This window comes from Manduca sexta, chromosome 21 (assembly GCF_014839805.1).
Source record: "Manduca sexta isolate Smith_Timp_Sample1 chromosome 21, JHU_Msex_v1.0, whole genome shotgun sequence".
Taxonomy (NCBI): domain Eukaryota; kingdom Metazoa; phylum Arthropoda; class Insecta; order Lepidoptera; family Sphingidae; genus Manduca; species Manduca sexta.
The window spans coordinates 4,831,110-4,853,770 of NC_051135.1; the positions used below are offsets into that span (position 1 = coordinate 4,831,110).

General features: G+C 36.3%; 1 protein-coding gene and 1 long non-coding RNA gene across 2 annotated transcripts; one reads left to right on the plus strand and one right to left on the minus strand.

Moving 5' to 3' along the window:
* The first annotated feature begins 1,716 nt into the window (after positions 1-1,716).
* Positions 1,717-3,706, plus strand: LOC115447382. The gene is made up of 3 exons (XR_005112696.1): positions 1,717-1,800; positions 2,817-3,109; positions 3,191-3,706. It is a non-coding gene; the product is annotated as an uncharacterized LOC115447382 (long non-coding RNA).
* Positions 3,707-6,444: 2,738 nt separating this feature from the next.
* On the minus strand, positions 6,445-12,306 carry LOC119190085. Its single transcript, XM_037441138.1, has 3 exons — positions 11,647-12,306; positions 6,906-6,929; positions 6,445-6,754 (listed from the first exon to the last, which is right to left on the minus strand). The coding sequence occupies exons 1-3, from the start codon at positions 11,748-11,750 to the stop codon at positions 6,445-6,447; spliced, it is 438 nt and encodes a 145-aa protein (XP_037297035.1). The 5' UTR covers positions 11,751-12,306.
* Between the last annotated feature and the right edge of the window lie 10,355 nt (positions 12,307-22,661).

The following is a 22,661-nucleotide window of genomic DNA, read 5'->3' on the forward strand; positions in this document are numbered from 1 at the left end:
CCCGCGGATGAGTTAATAAATTAATAAAGATCTATAAAATACATACTGTTAAATGTAATATAGATGAATGAATAGGTACATATCTTTTTGACTCTATCATATTTCGATAATGATAAAAATAAAATATAAACAAAATTTTCAAATAATCTTAATCCCTATTTCCCTTTCACGTCATCACGCCTGAACGGCTGGACCGATTTCACTATTTTTTTGTTGTGTTTGTTATTGTCAGGAGAAGGTTCTTATGAAAGAAAAATCAAAAAATTAGAAAATTTTAGAAAACAACGAAAATATCATTTTATATAACTGTCAATGGTTTGAAATAATTGTCAGCGATTGACAGAATGCGCGCTGCAAATTCATAGTTAAGACGGGACAACGTTTGTCGAGTAAATTAATAAAGATCTAATAATACATAATATAATATAGCTTAATGAATATATATCTTTTTGACTATATCATGTTCCGATAATGATAAAAATAGAATGTAAACAAAACTTTCAAATAATTATTACACAATATATTCTGACTGAAAGCGATGAATTCTCTTAGAGTAGTGGTTAAAAATTAGTTTTTATTATGTTTGAGATTTATACTTTTTTATTGTAACTTACTAAAAAATAAGTAGTTGTATTTAGTAACGCAATGTCAAATGATCTTGTATATTATGGTATTGATAACGTTCAAGCAGAAATTGAGGAACGCATCGAACTGCAGAGATAGTTTATGGTCTGGGGAGTGACGTGCTCTACTTTTTATTTCCGTAAAATGCACGATTCCTGAGGGAATGTTATTTCGGGAAAAGGCGCGTATCTCTGGATCCACTGAACTGAATACGGAAATATTTTACTGGGAAGTTCCACTATACATGAGTTATCTAGTTAAAATGCAGAATACTACAAGTACAATATAGCAATCCTTTTAAATAAATATATAATATTTCAAAATGGACTTGCACGGGGCTCAAAAGATAGTACTAAAAAGTACCTATAAAAAGAAACCTAAAGACACGTATCAACAAACTCACTTAGTAAAGCTGAGAGCAGTGTCTTGTCATCCGAGCACTACAATGATCGCAAACCGCGCAACAACTGCGTGTTAAGTGCAAAAAGCTTTGGGACGCGTTCACATTGCACTAGTGGAATTGAATTTAATGGGAAGATAGTGTAGATAGCTCTGATTGTTGTTGGTCGGGACCTTTGTTTTGCATTAAACTGGAGAAAATTACAAAATGTTAATTTTCTTACGGTTAGAAACATTAGCAATCGTTTACGGCTTACCATATCCTAATTAATCCTCTTGACTTTTTTGTATCACGTGACCCACCTCTTGCCCTGACTGCTATAAAATGGCAACATTTGAGTAGGTTAGAAACGGAAATCAAGTTAAAGGAGTGGAGTTGTAAGCAAACGTCAGTACGAATCAAAAAGTTGTTCAAGAAGTTCTGCAATATAGGTTTACTATTCCAGTGGAGTCGAATTATTAATGCTGTAGATAAAATTACTTAAACACGGGCTCTAAAGTGCAGGATAAAACGAAATGAAGTAATAGTAAATGCACGAAAGTAAAACCAAAGAAATAACAGTATTCAGAATGAAATGAGTTCTACGGTAATAAACTCCTTGGCAATAAACGTTTGACCACAACGTCAATAAACTGACCACTTTCCACAATATAACTTGACTTAACATTTGCTCATGTCCAAACGCGTTGACTGAGACGTTTCGCTTCATTCTGTCACCAGATTTGAATGAAGGTGCTAGTTGAAGAATGGCGAAGGATTTCTGGGTATTTTGTCTGGTGAGTAATTTTTTTTTAATTTAAAAGTGTTGTTAGTGCTTATTTTCAAGACAAAAAAGGAGTATGAAAGTAAGATGACTTTATGATTTCAAAATCACATGTCAATACTATGCGAATATTTTGGAATATATAAAAAAGTAAAGAAACCAGATGCTTTTGTTTTTGTATTGCATATTGTTTAAATCTTTAAATCCGCATACATTTATTGGCATTTATCTCATTACTATCATAGAAGAGAAATGTTAACGCGTTAATATTATTAGTTATATCCAGTTTATAATCCAATACGTGCCTCAAAATCTTACAACTTTTTTGTTTGTTTCCCATTTATATAATGTAACATTTTATCTATGTATTTGGTATGTACATATTTTGTAAAAAGCACTTAAGTCTTTAACGTTTTAAACATGCCGGCATCATTTTACAAATTGGCGAGGAATTACCCATGTTTAGTCGAGACTTAGCATGCGAATCCCTTATATCATCAGTTACAATGGAATGACTTTGCCTTGCGCGTATAAAAGTAACTATATCCTCGTTCACAAATGATTTTAAATGTTATTTTGAGGTATTATATGTATAGTTTGCGTAAAATTATGCAAGTTCTGGGTAGTCGATGACCACATTATGAGATAGATATATTTTAAGATGGGTTAAGGATGTTAATTGTTAGAAGTCTGTGTATGAGATACTATAGTGTTTGTTTTAGAATATTTTATTCTTATTGTTGTCTTAATATTGTTAAGTTTAGAATTAGATTATATTGTTAGATGTAAGTGTTTTTTGCCAAGCGCTGTAAACTGTCATCAAATTTATAAATAAATAAATAGTGTGATTGAAGTCACCGTAAAAACTATTTTTGTAACTGCTAGATGTGTTTCTAAACAATTTTAGCTCCAGGCTTCGCATGTATAAAGGTCTTGTTCGGAATAAGTCAAACAAACTTCCAAATTTTTATCATAACATTAAGTTCTACCTTCCAATCCATGTTTCGAATAATTCCATATTTATTTCAGTTCGCATATTTTGTGAGAGCGGATACGGACTATGAATTATACAACAACGATGAGTGGATACCAATAACAAATGTACAAGCTTACAATACACGAAGGTCTGATGTTGAGGGGGGATATATAAAAGAAAATAATGAATTCCACAATCTAAATGATTTTATACAAGTAGTAACACCTGAAGTACGAAATGGCAAAGATTTTCACCTCTAGAAATAAACCGACTAAATATAGTAAAACTAGTGATGAATTTAAAGTAATAAAGCAAACTCGTTCGTCAATAGATCCCAGAGACCGCGGTAAAGGACATTACAGATATTATTTCAAAATCGCAAACGATTTCAACAAACCTAGTCATCTATACATTGTTAAACTTTCAGGATCGACCGTTTGTTCTGAGAGAAACACTAATGTTACTCGAAAATACGTCCATTAGTGCAAAGTGCTGCAAGTAGATTTGACAGAAGTTTGAGAATGTTGTATAACAACTACTGATAACAAGGCCGTTGTTACTGAGAAAACTCTAAATACACATGAACAAAATGGCAATACAAATGTAAACCTTGAAGAAAATAAAACATTAGAAAGAAAAAACTACGAAGTGACTGAAGAAGCTGAATCAGACATAAACCACGGCTATGTCTACGAAATGCCTAAACCTAATACGTCAAATAAACTAAATCTAACCGATAAATTATTCAATATCCTAGCTAAATACAATATACGAGCTGATGATGATTTGCCAAACTATGATTTATCACTTAAAGATAAGGTTCGGAATCCTTCAACTTCGGAAATGGTTAGACCTTTTGATTTTAAAGCCCGGGGATATAATAGTCCGGATCATTTGCCAGTTGATCCGTTGCTGGCCGTTTTCCTGTCCCATTATGGGCATTACTTACCTACTGCTTATGGCATTAGAAATAATTATAATAATGGATATGGATATTTAGCTTCTAATAATATACATAATAATAAGCCTTTTGGCATGTATAAGATGTTTTCTGACACTGATGCACCGAATTAAAGTATTTGTGATCCTTACAAGTATTTTTATTTTAATTAGCTTATCTGGTATGACATATAATATAATTTATTAGGAAAGCAAAGTGTGTATTTTGAAATAATATTCATTATATCAATTATTATACCACGCCGGTCACTCTGTCGTACAGCCTCCTGAATACACGACGCTTCCTACAAACCTAGGTTTTTGTCGCGTCTTGTATGAAATAGCTTCTGAGTTGCATTCCGTAAAATAAACAGTTTATTGGGTGTATACTACTGTCTTATCATAATCAGCCAGGATTATACACCTAATAAACTGTTTCATCTGTATTTTGCTGGTGGTATGATATATCCGCCCGGATAGCGACCACTGTTCACAAGGTGTTAAAACCCACCATAGTGGCTCATGTATGTGTGACGCGTTCCGGAATCAATCTGTGTATATCGGGTTCCAACAGGCCAGCATAATTATATTGACTCTCGAGGGGCAATCTCTCGGCAGTCAGCCTATTAGACACTACTCCACTTACCATCAGGTGAAGTAGGATCATATTGTCTTACCTGTATAAAAACAAAATAGTAAGTAGATTCGTCTTTAAGACTTTTTTATTTAGAATTAGTCTAGTTACTGTTGGTGTGCCATAAAATAAGCCAGGTCCAGATCATTTTAGGGATGGCCTTGATTACGTCTCTCATTGACCCACTATATATTTAAACTCCACAGAAATTACCACCAAGAAGTATAGTCCCCATTTCAAAAAGGAAATAACTTTTTAAAGTCTGCCACCATATGAGTAATATACGGTACAAGGAAACGTCCTGTAAAATAGCTCTTTCTTTTATTACTACACCCATCGAAGCATCGTACTCACTGTCCGACTTAACTCCCTTATTTCTTGACACTTAAAGTCCATAATTGTGTAACTGGATAATGAAACATTGCAACTGCAGATAGTTTTAGGGATGGGATTGACTTGGTGAACTATTTGACCAGAGTATATATAATATACTTATTGCAATCCAGAGGGCTTTCTCTTCTTTAATATAGAAAAGACGTCGATTGGTGTAAAACCAAAACCGCACCATGCAGGCTTAGGTATCATTTATTGTGTTAATTTTTATAGAATCGTCTAATGAGTAATGTATAAAAAAAGTTCGTCAGATCTTCTAAAACTCCTTGAACTTTCTTAATGTGACCAAAAGACATCATAAATATGAATGAGTAACTTTAATGTATTAAAATGTCTTTCAAATCTTAATGGAAGTCTGTATAAAATCTCGTCACGTCTTACAATTCCCTCAAGAATAATTCCAAAATCAGACGAACAAAGGCAACAGTCGTTACCAATTAAATGCTAATTCTGTAACTAATGACACAATTTCAAAATTAATCACCCGAAAACCCCGGGCGTCGACACGAACGAACTTATGATCTGGTTCAACTGTATCATTCATTTTAATGAGTGCGAATCAATCCCAACCCTACTTGGAGGCGGTCCAAGCGACCGCACGAGACAATTCCATAGGAACCCGTGAAAAGTAGTCTTTGTACTGAAAACTGGTTGCAGCATTTTTCACTGGCTTTTGGCCGCTAAATTGTCGAGTAGATTTTTTTGCTGGAAATGGTTTTTATAAAGCCTTTAAGTATTTATATTACAGAATAGTAAGTTTGTAACTAAGTATTCCAAATTAAAAGGTATTTGGGTAAAGAAATATATATTAATTTTTGTCCCAAGTTATCTTATAAATCTCTCAGGTTGAAAATCTCATAGCAGCGTATGCATTACTTAGTTTTTGGAACTGTTGAAATTGCTACAATTTACTCATAGGAACTTTCTACGTGCAACCTTTTGCTCACATCATTCAGTTTAAACAAAGGTAGGAGTTTGCCATCGCGTTAGCAACCTAATCTACACAACACTGAATTTTATACTTAAATAAACTGTTACCAAATCACATTTCAGATCAAATAATTCTAAATCAAAACATTTAAAACAGCCGAAAACAAGCCATAAAAGTTTTACGAGGGCGATAAAAGAACTCTATGTAAATGAGGAGGTCCCAGCCGAATTTCGCCACGCATGGCCTCTACATTTTATGAAGAAATTTTCCGCGCCAACGGTGATTGTGAACTCCATCTTAATAAAGTTACCGAACTTGAAAACGCTTCAGTCAGAACCATGTTCCCTGACTTTACCGCCTCGAGTTTTTTTTAATTAAATCGTTGCTTTGAAAATGGGTACTTTGTGTCTTGAAGATTGTATTAGAATTTGGTATATTTTGGAAATTTCTTTTGTATTGTTTTGTATTGTTTCTAACAAAACAAGTCATAATTAACTTATATTCAGTAAAATAAGCGAGATGGGTTTTTAATTTAATATATTATTATGTTTTCAAATCTGCAAATCGTTAGTCGCTGGGTTCTTTTTAAAATTAGTATATGATTAAGAGTTAATGATTCGCCAAAAGAATTGCTTTTATCAACATAATTTATAATTTCTTGCTTTTTAATAAAATTTTCCATTTTCATGTTAGTTTCATTGGATTTGTAGTCTCAGCCTTCTCAAGTTACAAATCTCCTTCGAAAAGTTCGGTACCGAAAGGTCCAATGGAAATTTTATTGTACTTAAGTAGTAGCCATCGCCGACATGCGTAATGGTCTACATTGTATTAAGTACATAAAATAAAAATTGTATATACTGTTAGAGGTATTCACAAATAATGTAGAACGTAAATACAGCAGTGTATTTAATGTTTCACAACAGTACAGCTCGTGCGTAATATGCGTGGCACACTGCTCGGTGATCTGCGCCGCGCCGCGCCGCCGCCGCGTTGCCCCGTCACCCGCGCCCGGCCCCTCCACCGCGCCCGCAGTCGTCGCTACTCGGGTGCGCTCGGCCGGTGTTCGGGCCCCTCTTATAGTCGTCCATCCTGAGCTAGAATACGACCTCGTATTACAGGGTTGAACACAGAAATTATTTAATCGATCAACATTGAAATGAACTGAAGTTGTCTTGACCAAACTGAACTAGGATGGTTTTCTCGGAATATGCTTGACCGAGCTGGCCATGAACATAGGAGTCTGACCTAACTGGTGCTGCCTTGTCCGACCTGGAACAAACAAGAATTATGCGGTTTAAGCTTGACCGAACTGGTTTTGGCAGCTTAAGTTTGACCGAACCGGTTTTAGCTGCATAAGCTCGACCGAACTGGTTTTGGCGGCTTAAGCTTGACCGAACTGGTTTTGATTGCGTAAGCTTGACCGAACTGGTTATGGCAGCTAAGCTTGACCGAACCGGTTTTAGCTGCATAAGCTCGACCGAACTGGTTTTGACAGCTTAAGCTTGACCGAACTGGTCTTGATTGCATAAGCTTGACCGAACTGATTTTAGGCAGTTTGGGCTTGACCGAACTGGCTCCCACTAATATGGATGGATATCATATATCATAAAACACCATGACATCGGTTACATCATACTTTTAATCACGTTAACTATTTGTGGATTATCTTTCATAATTTACTCATTAACAGATCTCTAAGATTATGTCCATAACAATCATTTTTTTGTTTGTTAAAGATTCACAATATAACCAAGAACATGAAACATATAACCAATAACTATTATGGCTATCATAATGACAAGAATTATCATCTATCCAAGTTACTCATCTTCTTCACTATCAGAGTTTTCTTGTACTCTAAAAGGTTTCATCTTATCTCCTGCTATTACGTTCCGGTATTTCCGACCTTTTGAATTTAATGATTCCACTCGATACCTGTCATTATCCAACTTTGTAATAATTTTATACGGACCAACGTATTTGTCAACTAGTTTTCCGCTTGTTATCCCCTTTTTTAATACTCTTCGTTCTACCTGAACTAAGTCATTTACCTGAAAATTTATTGATTTTATACGGCTCTTATCATAACGAGTTTTCATTTTGCAGCATTATCTGCTAAACGTTCTGCTACCACTTTGCGATTTTGATTAATATCGGGAGTATCCTGTTCTGGATTTGGAACATCTAAAGGAAATCGTGGGGTAAAAGCAAAAATTAACTCGAAAGGACTTTTCTTTGTTGAATTATTAACTGTAGAATTCATACCTCGTTGGACTTGCGATAAGTAATTCTCCCACTGATTATGTTTGTCACCAATGCAGGCTGTAAGCGATTGTAAAACTGTGCGATTAAATCGTTCTACCTGCCCGTTTGCTCGCGGGCAAGCTACAGCATTTTGAACATGTTTAATGCATCTTTTAGCACAAAAACTTGCCATTTGGTGACTTGCAAAACATTTACCTCGGTCACTAATGATGCGAGCAGGCGTACCAAATATTTTCTCAAACAGTGCTAGTGTCGACAAAACGTGTTCGGTGCGAGTATTAGGTACCGGTTGCAGCCACACATACTTTGTAAAGCCATCTACGACTAACAGAAGATAAGTGTTGCCCTCCTGTGATTCACAGAATGGGCCTAGATGGTCAATATGTAAAGTTTCAAATGGTGTATTGCCTTTATCTATAGGATATAATTTACCTTTGTATCCCGGTGGGTTTCTTAGCAAATTGACAAGAAATACAACTTTTTACGTATTTTGTAACAAATCGACGTAATTTTTCGAACCAATATTTTTTTCGAATCAATTCAATCACCTTTTCCTGATTCATGTGACCATTATCGTCGTGGTACATTTTTACAATACGCCACCTAACTGACTTAGGTATAACTATCCTCTTCTTCCCATCTATCAATTTACATAGCTGACCATCTACAAGGCGATAATCGTTCTTTACAGCATCAGTTTCATTACTATTAGACTTGAGATCAGATATTATATTGTTAATCTTATCATCAGACTGCTGTACAGCAGTTACCCATGTCTTTTGATCTATGTGTAAAACGTTTGCAATAACCGGATTGCGGCTAAGTGCATCGGCATGTTGCATACGTGTCCCCGGACGGTACACCACTTTGAAATCGTATTCGAGTAGTTCGAGCCACCACCGACCAATTCGCGGAACCATATCTCGTTTTGTCCACGTAGTGCTAAGAGCATTACAGTCTGTAATTACAGTAAACGGTTTTCCTAAAAGATACACCCGAAATTTTTTAAACTCATGACCACTGCGAGTGCTTCGAGCTCGTACGAATGGTACTTACACTCGGCCACCGTAGTCTGTCTACTCACATAGGCCACAGGTTTCAATTGACCATCAAGCTGTTTTTGCATCAGTATACCAGCAATACCTAACGCAGAGGCATCAGTATGCACCTCCGTCTCCAATTTTTCATTGTAAATCGCTAGTACCGGTCGTGACATCAAGGCATTCTTAATATCATTAAAAGAGTCGTCCTGTTCTTTTCCCCAGGACCATGAAGAATTTTTTCTTTAATAATAGAGTCAAGGGACGTGCCCTTAAAGCAAATGACTTTATAAAACGCCTGAAATAGCTAGCCAGTCCTATGAGTTGCCTTAATTGATGAATGGTAGTTGGTTTGGGGAAATTTTTGATACACTCTACTTTATGAGGCGATGGACGAATCTCATTTTGTGCAATGTCAAAGCCCAGATAATTAATTTTAGTCTTAAGGAATGAACATTTTTCTTTGCGCAACGTTAAACCCGTATCGGATATTAATTTCAAGATTGCCTCTAGTCGTTCCAAACCCTCAGAAGTGGTCTTAGAAAAACAAATAATATCATCAAGGTAAGCTCCAGCAAACTGAAATCGTAGACTACCTAACATTTGGTTAATAGCCCTTTGGAAAATAGCTGGAGCATTGGCTAGTCCAAATGGCATTCTTTTGTATTGGTATTGGCCGAATGGTGTTACGAAAGCCGTATATTTTCGACTATCAGGATGTATCCATAACTGATGATAACCGGAACAGAGATCAAGTGTACTAAAGTACTTCTGCCCATTGAGCTGGTCGATTTGATCCTGTATTAATGGTAAAGGGTACCTATCCTTGCGGGTAATACTGTTTAAATGTCTATAGTCTACACACATTCTAGTATCCCCATTCTTTTTTGATACCAGAATGATACGACTTGCGTAATCAGAATTACTTGGCTCTATAATGTCTTGCTCTAACAAATCGTCAATGATTTTTAACTGTTTCCCTTTCGGGTTGTGACATTCTATACGGTTGATAATTAAATGGTATGGAGCTAGTTACTTCAATGGACATTTCAATATTTGCTGATCCTATTTTCCCTTCAATACCAGCAAAACAATGATCGTATCGTTTGAGAAGATCGTCCAGTCGTTCTCGATCCTTTCCTACTAAATCGGTATTTAACTCAATTGTTGGTGTTAAGATTTCAGCGCGTGCAATACATTTGGTCGCATAAATAGTTAAAGGTGAGTGATTACGACTAACAACTTTTATTTCGGCGTAATTTTGATTCAAAACTATCGGACTTTCTAAAATATCAATTTCTTTGCCAGGCTCACGATGCTGAGAAGCTTTGACATAAATTACGTTGGAATTTAATTGTTTAACATCGTCTGGTATCGTAACTAAAACATGATTTACACCATGATATAATGTAACATCATACGCAACAGATAACTTCAACACTTTATTTTCGGTTGAGACTGTTGGTAGAACATTAAAATTATTAGCAGTATCGTTAACATTAGAAATGGACAACTCATTGTAGGTTTTGTCACAACTACATTAGGTAACTCTGTAAACGGTCGGCCTATTATCATGTCAGTTTCTTGTAGATTGTCTTCTACTACCAAAATGGGTACAGTTCCAGATGCACAGTCTAGTGCAACATGAGCTGTCAATTCACCTACTGGTATTACAAGACTACCACCATAAGCCCGAATTGTACGAGATGAACCTTTACTGAATTCCAAACCTGTTCGCATCACCGCGCTAGTAGTTATAGTATTACATGCACTACCAAAATCAATATACCCCGTTAACTTAATACCATTTATGACAACGTCTTTATGATATTTCTTGTCATTTTCATCGACATCCGTCAAACGATATAATTTAGGAGGCTTATCAGTAAGTTCTTTTTTTGCACGGTAGCATTGTTCTTTATCATGACCCCATTTATGGCATATAGTACACTGTTTTTCTTCTTTGCAATTGGAAACATCATGACCAAATTTATAACAACGATCACAACGTTTTATTTCGCTCTTTGTACATTGATTCGCAAAGTGACCCTTAGTGCCACAATTATAACACATAATGTCATCTCGCTTTGTACGAGTTGGCATTGTTTTACGAATAATTGCAGATTTATTATTTTCTTTAGTGACACTGGTACTTTTACTTTTATCAATCAACGCGGAATCTGAAGCGACATCTGTTAGATATTGTAATAAACTTTTAGTGTCATGGCATGCGGCACCTCGGGCTCCCGATTTCAATATTGGGTCATTCAATGTGAAAATTATTACGTCGGCTATAACATGATCAGGTTGATCGCATTTCTTTCCTAATGATATTTTTTTATAATAAAAATCTAATACACTTTCATTATTTTCTCGCATCACTGTTACAAAATCATATAATTTTGAGGCTATTCCTCTTCCTTCCGGAAAATTAACAACTATTTTTTCCTTCCATTCCTCCCAACTAAAGTCAATATCCTGTTGTGCATCAAACCATAATCGTGCATTGCCTGATAATTTTGACGTCATTTGAAATATAAGAAATCGTTCGTCCCATGCAAAAATTTTAGCTAACGACTCCAATCGTCTTATCCAATTTTGAGCACTCATTTTGTCACTACACATGTTTCCGGTAAATGCAGGAATATTATCTAAACCCGGTAATAATTTGTTCACCTGACCTTGACTTGTCGAACAAACCACAGAAGTCGCGCTGTTTGCAGTAGGTACACTGTGCAAATTTTGCGGCGCGGGCGGTTGTAGCGTAGACGCCGGCGTGTCGCATTTTTCATTATGCTTGCCGCCACCCACCAACATCGTCGACCCTGTTTGTGCTAATGGACATGCTGATACTGAAAAAGTTTCTGGAACTGTTGGGGTGTAAACACTAAATTTGTTGTATCACTCGATTGTTGAACCGGTGTAAAACTCCCCCGCGTCGTTAAATTCAAGTCCAGCGGCTGTAGCACTTTGTTCAACCGTTTCTCTAAGTTTTCTAGACGGGACTCCAGCGCATTATGCTTCCGATGTTTTGATGTACGATGACGTCGCTCCCGCGATCGCGAACGAGATCGCTTTCCCATGATGGTAAAAACAACTTATGGGCGTAAGAATATCCCGATTCTGAACTGTTAGAGGTATTCACAAATAATGTAGAACGTAAATACAGCAGTGTATTTAATGTTTCACAACAGTACAGCTCGTGCGTAATATGCGTGGCACACTGCTCGGTGATCTGCGCCGCGCCGCGCCGCCGCGTTGCCCCGTCACCCGCGCCCGGCCCCTCCACCGCGCCCGCAGTCGTCGCTACTCGGGTGCGCTCGGCCGGTGTTCGGGCCCCTCTTATAATACGTAATGGATTAATCCATAGGATAACCATGTTTCGCGTGTCTGCCTGTCTGCTTTGATTACCATAAAAATCCCATTTTCAACAGGACAGCTCGTAAAGGTTAATACCCTTAATAGCGCGTTTAAAAATTGGATACAGTTTTGGCTGCATCCCAGTAAAAATTTGGAAGCCTCTGTCCTAGCACTCTCGAGTTGATTGCTGCTGTTTTATTTTATTATATACCTAACGTTCCTTTTTTTAAGCATTATATATAGGGTATCTTAAGGTATAGCTATTTTATTAAAATTCCTGTTTCTTGTTATCGGCTTGTTTTTTGGTCTAGGACTAACCGGAGTACTTTCGATAAATACATGTTCTACCTATGTATCGAATATCATCCAACTCCGTTATGTGCTTCATGTATTTATCCCTAACATACGTCCATAAATCTTCACTAAACGAATTTATAATAGGATTTCTTCCACCTAGTATAGTTATTGGTATAGGGTCCATCTGTCATGGTTAATCGTTATCCTGCAGTACGTGTATGAAGTCACAAATCGCGGCGGGTGCCAACTGACCGCCGGCGGACCGACGGTTTATTATCTTGGAACCATTCCAGTCACACTAAATGTTGGTATTGCACATTTGGATTTAGAAGGTCCGGTTTGAAGATAGGAATGGTGCTGGCCAGTGCTGATATTTTCTGTTAAGAGTTGGTTGTAATATCATTGAAGTTAGTGTAGCCCTAAATACACACATATATCACGCATTTATCTTTGAAGGCGTATACAGAGGCGCAACCAGGGTACGCACTTTTCGCTAAGTGTGTTCCCTCCCATTATGTGATAGGAGGCGAGCCCATCGCCATATTGGCCACAAATTCCAGAATCCGGGCTGATATTGAGCAGCGAAACCCAAATATTACTTTGCCTGACCTGAGATTCGAACCCAAGAGTGCATGCAGTATAACTTCGTCACCGAGGCAGTCCTAAATGTGCTGTTAAAATTTTGATATATGGTTTTGTTTGATTTAATCTACGAAAAGGCTGGACTGAAGGTAAAATCTCAGCTACAGGGTGTAGTTGCACTAAATCTTCAGTTTATATTAGTAAAGAACTTTTACCGGGCAAAGCTGCAATGAAAATATTTTTTAAATAATTCTGATATAGAAACTTGACAATTTTATTTATCTACTATCAGGCAGTTTTTAGAAACTAATGAGTGACTGTATCCTGCTAATGTCTATTTGTTTTTTTTATTCTGCAATATATCTGTCAAGTCTATTCTTGAATATATTAATATTTCTAACTGAACCTACATCTTCTGGTAGCTTATTCCACGCTTCGACTACTTTATTACTGTGAAAATGTTTGTGAGGGTTATTTTGAGATCTGGTAGTGACTGCCTAAATTTTATACATTACATTACTCGCTTATATTATAATACGATTTGAAAATCAGGTTATTGAATTCTGCCTACTCCTGGTTCTTGTACCTCAATAGATAAGATTGCTTCAATATTCATTTGTACTGTACCTTATTATTAATATGTTGAGAGTTCAGTATTTTTACCTCTTCCGAATGTAAATTGAAGGATCATATTAATTCAGTTATTTGCACCTTCTGTATCCTCATCCCCTGTGCCACAGCCTCTTGTTTAAACACGTACACGCACTAACTCGATACAGGTTTTAGTGCAATTTGGCATTTGAAATAACCTGCGACAACGCAATCTCGTCTGCAGATAGCGAGCTTTGTTTATCACAATGCGACGAATTAACATGGTTTTATAGTGCTTTGAATGATAAATGTTTTTATTTTAAATTGGCTTTACGTATAATTTTTTGTGTGTTTTATAGTTCTGTTCAGTTTATTCACCTGGAATAGTAGACGAAACATCCTACAGCTTACCATTGAGAGGTAGTTCTGGAAGTTTCATGTTTAGAAGTGAAATTTAATTCAGTGACTTTCTAAATTGTAGATGGTCATAAGACATGATGAGGTTCTTTTTCCATCAGTGCAAGACCCAACGTCTGCCAGCCGTAGGCTATAAAAGCGAAAAAAAACATCAAATAGCGATAAAGGCGAACCCCAAGAGGTCATAAGTTTTGATGTTAAGCTCACCAATTTCCATTCGCATCTTAATATTTCATAATCCTATCAACCCCGAGATTTTTATGTTACCATAAACAGTATTGCAAATGCGTTTCATTCCACGCACTGCCCAAATTCCGTTCCTTTTCGCTCGCGGCGACTGTACTGAATGTAGGAAATTCGTTTCATTTCCGGCAGTGTGCGACGCGAGTGACGTCGCGCGTCGTGATTAAACTGACGGCTTTGGAAATTGCGATTTTAAAGTTGGATTATTTCTACTTGTAATAAGACTTTATTTTTTGTTGGATCCAGTGGGCTCTAAACTTATTATAAATGTTTTCCAGTTTTGTGTTTAGTAGATTTTGATAAACATTATCTATTATATATTAAAAAAAAATTGTTTGTTGCAATTTAAAAACATTAAATAATAATTAAATACAGATTTTGCTAATGTACCAACTGTAATGTATACTTGACTTTTTTACAAAGAAGAAAATAACAACCGATTAGATTCTTATATTAATAAAAACATCAGACACGTACCTACTCCACGAGAAGTTTTAGTTTAAACTCAATAATATTTTCAAATTAAAACTAGTAGAAGAGTAAAACAATCAAAAGTTAAACGTTAGAGTTCTATTGGCGCGTGCGAGTGCGTACTCTCTGCGGCTAAGCGATTCATCAAGCTCATTAGAGCTGGTAAACCGAGTTTCCCGCAAAATAAAAGAACAAATCTCAAGTTTTCACATCGGCGAAGGCAATAAGTTTTGGCGTATGGTGTTAGTTATAAAATGACGGTTCATGTTTCATTTAATTCTTGAATTTATAACCGAAGTGTAGAAAAATCTGATTGTATTGACATATTTAGTGACTCGCTGCCTGTCTTCAAAAAGAAAACATTGAACTCGCTTGTTGAGACCTAAATTTAGTTTTATATTCAGTCTTATATTTAGAATATACTGCACTTATGGTGCAGCCAATTGTTTATTGTTATGTTCATGCTGTGACAGCCTGTAATTAAAACAGCACTGCAGCAATTACTTACTGAATTGTTAAAAAAACTATGTAAGCTGTATGTTTTGTTGGCTGTTCAAATAAATAAATAAATTTTAAAGTAATGGTAAATCTTGTGAGTCTGCTTAGCTACTATTTGTTTTGTCTATTTCTGCGTGGGCATTGTCTATTTTCAAGTCTGCGTGTAGTGATAAAGTCAATACAGATTTTTACCTAGTGTAAACTGGGTCTATGTTTTATTTTTCCGAAATTTCTCGTGTTTTAGCTTGAAGTATCGTAGCCAGTGTAACTAGCAGACATTACAAGACTTAGCTTTTAATTAATCAGAATAATCAATAAATGCATAATAGAATGCCATGCAAACCTTTGTAACATAAAGTTCTCTAGTTATTGCTGTTTATTTAAATATTTATTTACTAGGTTTCCCAGCAGACTTAACATTACTATTATAATAATGGAATATAATAACTTATAGATATAATGTAAGCCGAAGTTAGGAAACCTGAACATATATATAATGTAACTAAAAAAATATTTCAAGCGCAGCCAATTAAACAAACACGATATAATTTGGAGGCTTTCACGCAAGTTAACCTAATATTTGTGGGTATGACTTTACCAAGAAGCGATTATTGACTTCTCTTTAAAAAATCTTCATGTATATCTTACAGCCATACAGAGGACAAAGCTCAAGACTTAAACAGCATCCCAAAGATCGAAACTAAGTGCGAAGTGAGAGCGGCGGAGTTTTATCAACAGTTTATTGGGCGGACCGGTACACCCGCCCGCAATGTTAATGAATAAACCGCTCCACAATACGCCGCGCTGTGTTGCACTACACTACACTGATAGCTTCGTTTCTATAAAGCTTTGAAGGTGTCTTATTAGGGAAGTTCTTCAGGGTTTTATAAAGACTCCTTTGAGTGTAAAAACTTGATAGTACTGAGGTATTAGCGGGGGTTAAAAGATAGGTAACGTTTAAGAGTAGGTTTCTTGCTTTAAAATAAAGTGAACCATTAATCCTGATAAAGAAATATGGAAAGAAAATTTAAGTAGTTTAAAAATACAGCTGTTGAATATATAATGCCAAGCTGAACCATACAGGGATACATTATGAAGCCATTGCTTCGTTATTAAGTAGTATAAAAATACATTTGCAAATACTTTCATGTCATATTAAGTGAATGGCTTTTAATTTTTTTTATTACCAAATCTCCAAAAGAAACTCCAATATCCCCGTCCCTAAATATTCATAAGTTTCATTTGAAATTTCCTGTTTTTTGTATCATTACCCGTCTTTATTATTTAGAGGGCGGATGTAAGGGGACCGCCCCGAGAGGTTTTACGTCGAGACTTCGTTCTTTAAATTCTAATGTAATATTAATTTGGCTAATTTTTTTGCTTGTGACTTGGTGGATACTGTTTTTGAGGAAATTGACGTGTTTTGGTAAATAATATGATATGAAAGTATTTTTGTCTCTACATTTTCGTCAATAATATTCGGATTGTTTGTGTTTCATCAGATAAGAAAAGAAATCTAAGTAATATTGTATCGGACAGATATTTTAACCTATAAAAGAAAAAGTAAAATAATAATAATTTTATATTAGATTGTGGTATTGTAAGCATTTTTTACCTATGGTTGTCAAAATGATTGAAAGCCATCATGTTGGTGGTAGGATATCTTTTATATCCGTGTGGATAGCGACCACCGTACACAAGGTGTTAAAACCCGCCAGAATGGCCCACGTAAGCGTGACACGTTCCGGGATCATTCTGTGTATATCCGGTTTTAACAGGCCGGTATAATTATGTCGACTGTCCAGGGGTAATCAGCTCCCGTCAATCGATTGGACTCCATTTACCATCAGATGCAGTGGCGTCACTTTGCGCTACAAGTATTAAAAAAAATATATAGATATAAAAATTATATTTGAATCGAGTACTTCCTTTGAAGTCAATTAAATATCTCTTTTATACTCTGAACGCCTTTAAGAATCGACAGTACCAATAAGAACCTTTTAAAAGACCATGCAATCTTTTCAATAGCTCCTTCGATAAAAAACTAATGTTACTAAGCTGTCACTACGAAGGTGTTCGCAGACATTGAGAGCAGTGTATTAGGCGCTGCGAGAACCACAGCACCTCAGACTCGACGTAATCCGAGCACTCAACCAAATGGATCTCATTTGCGAACGAGCCTTACTGCTTGAGTCGTAGAGGAAATGTACAGTACAATAACAATTGCTGTTGGTATTTGATATCATCTTGTGGAGGAGGCTATGGAGCATTAAGTATTCTTAGTCGTGTTTTGGAATATTTATGGTATATTCTAAACACTAAAAAAATGCTTAGTTTTTTTTGGCATAACTTTAATTTTAATGTCTAACTAGGGGTCGCAATACCGGACAATTTTTCAAAACCGGTATTTTCGGTATTGACGTAAAATAAATTCCGGTATTCCGGTATTTTCGGTATTTCCGGTATTTGAAGAAATAATAGAAAAATAGGAAATATACTTACATTTAAGTTAGTAATTAAATGTCAAATTTTAATGACAGCTTAGTAATTAGTTAAAGGCTGAATGAAAAGAGTTTATTTTCGTAAGCCAAAGTTCACGCCGTTCTGATTTTTGAGAGCTGGCTCAAACCTCACCTTCCTTCTACCCTTTACTCCCTCCCTGGTTTCATTTTGATTAGAAATGATCGAATTGACAGGAGAGGAGGCGAAGTCGCTATATATTTACGTAGCGACCTGAAATATAAAACTGTAATATCTTCCTCTGCTTCTTATTCTGCTTATGCGAAATTTCTGTTTCTTGAGGTTTTGGTCAAGAGAGTGAAAACCTTACTAGCTGTTATTTACTGCCCCCCATCTCTTGATTCTTCTCCAGTCTGGAAACAGTTCTGGAATCTATAAGATCAGAATATGCTCATCACATCATCATGGGTGATTTAAATACTGATCTACGTGCCAGCCACTCTTCCCGATCTCGTAAACTCCTTACTGTCCTTGATTCTGATAAACTGCATGTCCTACCACTGCAAGCCACCCACCATAATATGGATGGTCACGATACTTGGCTTGACATTATCCTCACCTCTGCTCCTTCCCTGTTTTCTCCCACGGTCAATTTTCCGCTCCTGGCTTCTCTCACCATGATCTCATCTACATGTCTTACGCCCTAAAACCTCCCAAATTCCCCTCTAAGATATTGCACTTGCGTAGTTTTGGTCGCATTGATGCGGATAAGCTGAAAAAAGACGCTGCTAACTTTAACTGGGATCACCTATTGGCAGCCACCTCTGTTGACGATAAAGTCGCAATTTTTAACCGCGCTGTTACTTCACTCTTTGCTACCCATGCCCCTTTAAAGAAAATTAAATTAAAACGTCCTCCTGCACCATGTATTACAAATGGGGTTAGGATGGCGATGAGTGACATTAATAAACATTTCACATCTGTTACCATGATTGATCACCAAACTAGGCGTCGTAGCATGGATTTCTTAGCGGGTCTATCCAGCCCTAACATTAATACTTTTCATTTTCTTCTGTGTCATTGGGTGAAATTAGAAAAGTCATCCTGTCCATTAAATCCAGTGCCACTGGCTATGACAACATCAGTCGTCGCATGATAATCCCTATCCTGGACCAACTTCTACCAATCATGTCCCATATCATTAACGCCTCCCAGCACTGGTATCTTTCCGTCTTTGTGGCGGAGAGCTCTTGCTATCCCTCTTCCTAAAATCCCTAACCCATCACTTGCTAAGCATTTCCGTCCCATATCCATTCTTTCTTTTCTCTCGAAAGTGCTCGAGGCCTGTGCTCACAAGCAACTGTCTGAGCATGTGCACCGAAACAACCTACTGTGCCCACTCCAGTTTGGCTTCAGGCCTGGCCATAGCACTATTACTGCACTCCTCAAAGTGACTGGCGATATTAGGACGGGCATGGAGGATTCCCAAGTCGTTGTTTTGGCTTTGGTTGATTTCTCCAACGCCTTCAATATAGTCAGTCACGGCATTCTGCTTGCAAACCTCTCCCACCTTATGATCTCGCCCACGGCACTGAATTGGTTCTCGTCATATCTTCAGGGACGCTAACAGTTGGTGCGCCTAGACGATTCTTCGTCTAGCTGGCGCGATATAGACCGTGGCGTCCCTCAAAGCGGCATACTCTCCCCATTATTGTTCACTATCTTCATAAACCTCTTAACATAAAATCTTCAATGTGCGTACCACCTGTATGCTGATGATTTGCAAATTTATTCTCAGGAGCAAGTCGATTGCGTGTCCGCAGCTGTAGATAGGATAAATAAGGACAATTTCGGCCTTTCGGTAAACCTCGCGGAATTGCCATGAAATACCAGGCCTTCATTGTAAGCAGCTCAAGGCTTTTATACAGGTTGTATTTTACATCTATTCCCCTGTTATGTTCTCAGCTTTGTTTATCTGACAGCTTGCTGTTTGTTCAGCTTTGTTAATCTGACAGCCAACTAGATTGAAGTTGTATCACAATATTAGCCAATCACAACGGCCCTACGTCTACGCACTGCGAAGGCTGCCATGCCGTCAGCACTGAGAAACAGACTTGTTATCACAGCAATGCTCCGTCCTTAGATAAATAACGTCTTTGAATAATGAGGATAGACTTTAAAGAACAAAAAATATTTCTAATAAGTTCTTATAAAAATAACAATTAACAGTTAACACCGCTATGCCTAGAACAAAACAAAAGTAGCAATATAGCCCTAAGCCATATATTTTGGTCGCTCTTTATAGAATATACGCCTATACGAATGAATGAAATTGCAAGCAGCTTAAATTTTTGCGATTTAAAACTCGAGAAATTAATAATTATACACACATTTTGTACTGAATTTTATTTTATAAAATACCGAAAATACCGGTTTTTGTAAAATCAATACCGGTATTTTGAAGTTCTTAATTTGGTCCGGTATTCCGGTATTTTCGAAATCCGGGATACCGGTATGCGACCCCTATGTCTAACATACGCGTTAACGTAAGAAATCATTAACTTTAATTTGATGTGGTGAAGTTTTCTTGAATGCGCGAATTTGTTAATAAGTATATTTATTGTATATTTATTTATCGATTTCTACCTTTAAGCAACAGTATGAACATTGATTACGATGTAATTACTAAGTACTACGAAACTTGCGGTCTTATATCTGGAAGACAAGCATAATATTAATTCGTGAAACACTTAGTATTTCTAGATTTGGGTAGTATCGTTAATGCTTAAGGCATGTTGTGGCACTTACCATTTGCCATTAGTTAGTATAAGTTGATTCATTTGCCTATAACAGTAACGTAGAAGGGCGAAATTAAAATGAATCAACACACCTTACTGCCTCTCGCATACATCATTATTACCGGCTAATATCCGTCGCCTTACCAATTAATTCATTAATTACGATCGAGCGCTGCCACCCCTAATGTCATTTCGTTTGACGCCATTATTTAACTTATCTAGACAATGTCATAAAGTGCCTCGCATCGTGAGTAAATTATAATTTAGCTTTGTTCAGGGTTTTATTTGAGTTTTAGCATGGTGTTTGGATTGTAAGTGAGTTAGGATATGACGACAAAAGAAATTAAATTAGTTTGTGTGTTTAACTTTCTTCATATCAACAAAATTGCAAGTTACAGAGTACAAATTTAAAATGAAGGGACGTCTTAGTTGTAATAGGCAATTGACAGATAGTAAACATAATAAAAACTTACAAAAACTATTATAGCTCTTAAATAAATTCCTCAATGATCATGATTACTACTGCTCAATAAGGTCCGCGTCGTTGCGATTTAGGAATTTTGGACTTTAAGTACTTATAGAATATATCAACATTTTCAAACATAAGCAAAAGACTTCTGGTTCGTGTAACAACTATTATTTTTTAATAAAACGTGGCATTAAAACGTACTCTGATATTGAACCTGGTCACATAACCGGACAAAATCACGAACACATGAGATACATTACGCTAATTACACATCCATGCAAAACACTCGTGTACACAGCATCAATGATTGTTAATCCCACAGCGAAAACATCGGTAAATCACAATATTAACGTACCGTGGTGTTGCCAGGCTAATAATTATAAATATCAAGATATTGAAATTAAAACTATTTTGCGGACTTTATCGCGGTTTTTATAGTATGATATTCTTCCGACGTTTCGAAGACTTTGCAGCCTTCATGATGACGGGGGGACGGAGGTATTGGTTGTCCGAAAATAATAATATTTTGGAATTAAGATTTTATTATATCTTGAGGCAGAAGATATTAAGTTTTATTCTGTCCAATAGTTACACTGACTACAATGTCCTTTAAACCGGAACATAATAGTGATTACATACTGTTGCTTGGTTGCAGAAATAGACATTGCGGTGGTACCTACTCAAGCGGACTCTCACATATGAGACACCTACCACCAGTAAAATCTTAAATAGATAAGATACAGTCATAGGTTCCCAACGGGAACCCTAAAAGCATTTAAAATTAGGACAATGTGAATTGAGGTTCATGGCAACACCAGACCTACCGATGATTGCGTTGCGTGTTGTTACGCGAATCACAAGCGCCATTAGCATCGCATAAATTCATATTAGTGCATATCGCCGTACTGTCCGCAAATACGGCTGATTTATCGCGCGACTGTGCGGATTATGGAGTTAAATATATATGTTTGTTTTATATACAAAAAATATTTTGGGATTATAAATTGTCGAGTTAAAAAATATTAATAATTACCTCTTGCTTTTATTTTCTATGATTCTAGAAGTTTGGATATAATCTCCAGGTGAAAGTATTTGTGCATCGTTCTTTTTAACTCCTATTAACTCTTGATATATTTGATTATTTATATAGTGTGTTCTGTAGGTAATAAATCATATGTAAATCAACGATAGGGTGGATAAAATTACCTAATAGAAATAGAAAATGTTATTGCCTAGGCTTCCGGGTTCTAAAGATGGAATATTTTTTAAATATGCTTCTTTAAAATCAACGTAGAGTTATAAATTATGAAATTGTATTTTTTATTGTAGCGATTTCATTTAAAAGTTTTTCATTGAGTCTAAGTTAAAAGGTGCTGTATTTTCTGAATAAAAACGTTATGTTTAGTTACAACTTACAACTAATAAACAAATACAGAATAAAGGAAGCAAATTAAAAATCATCAGGATTGCTACATAATGTTTTAAGGACGCTGATGTAAATAAAACGAAT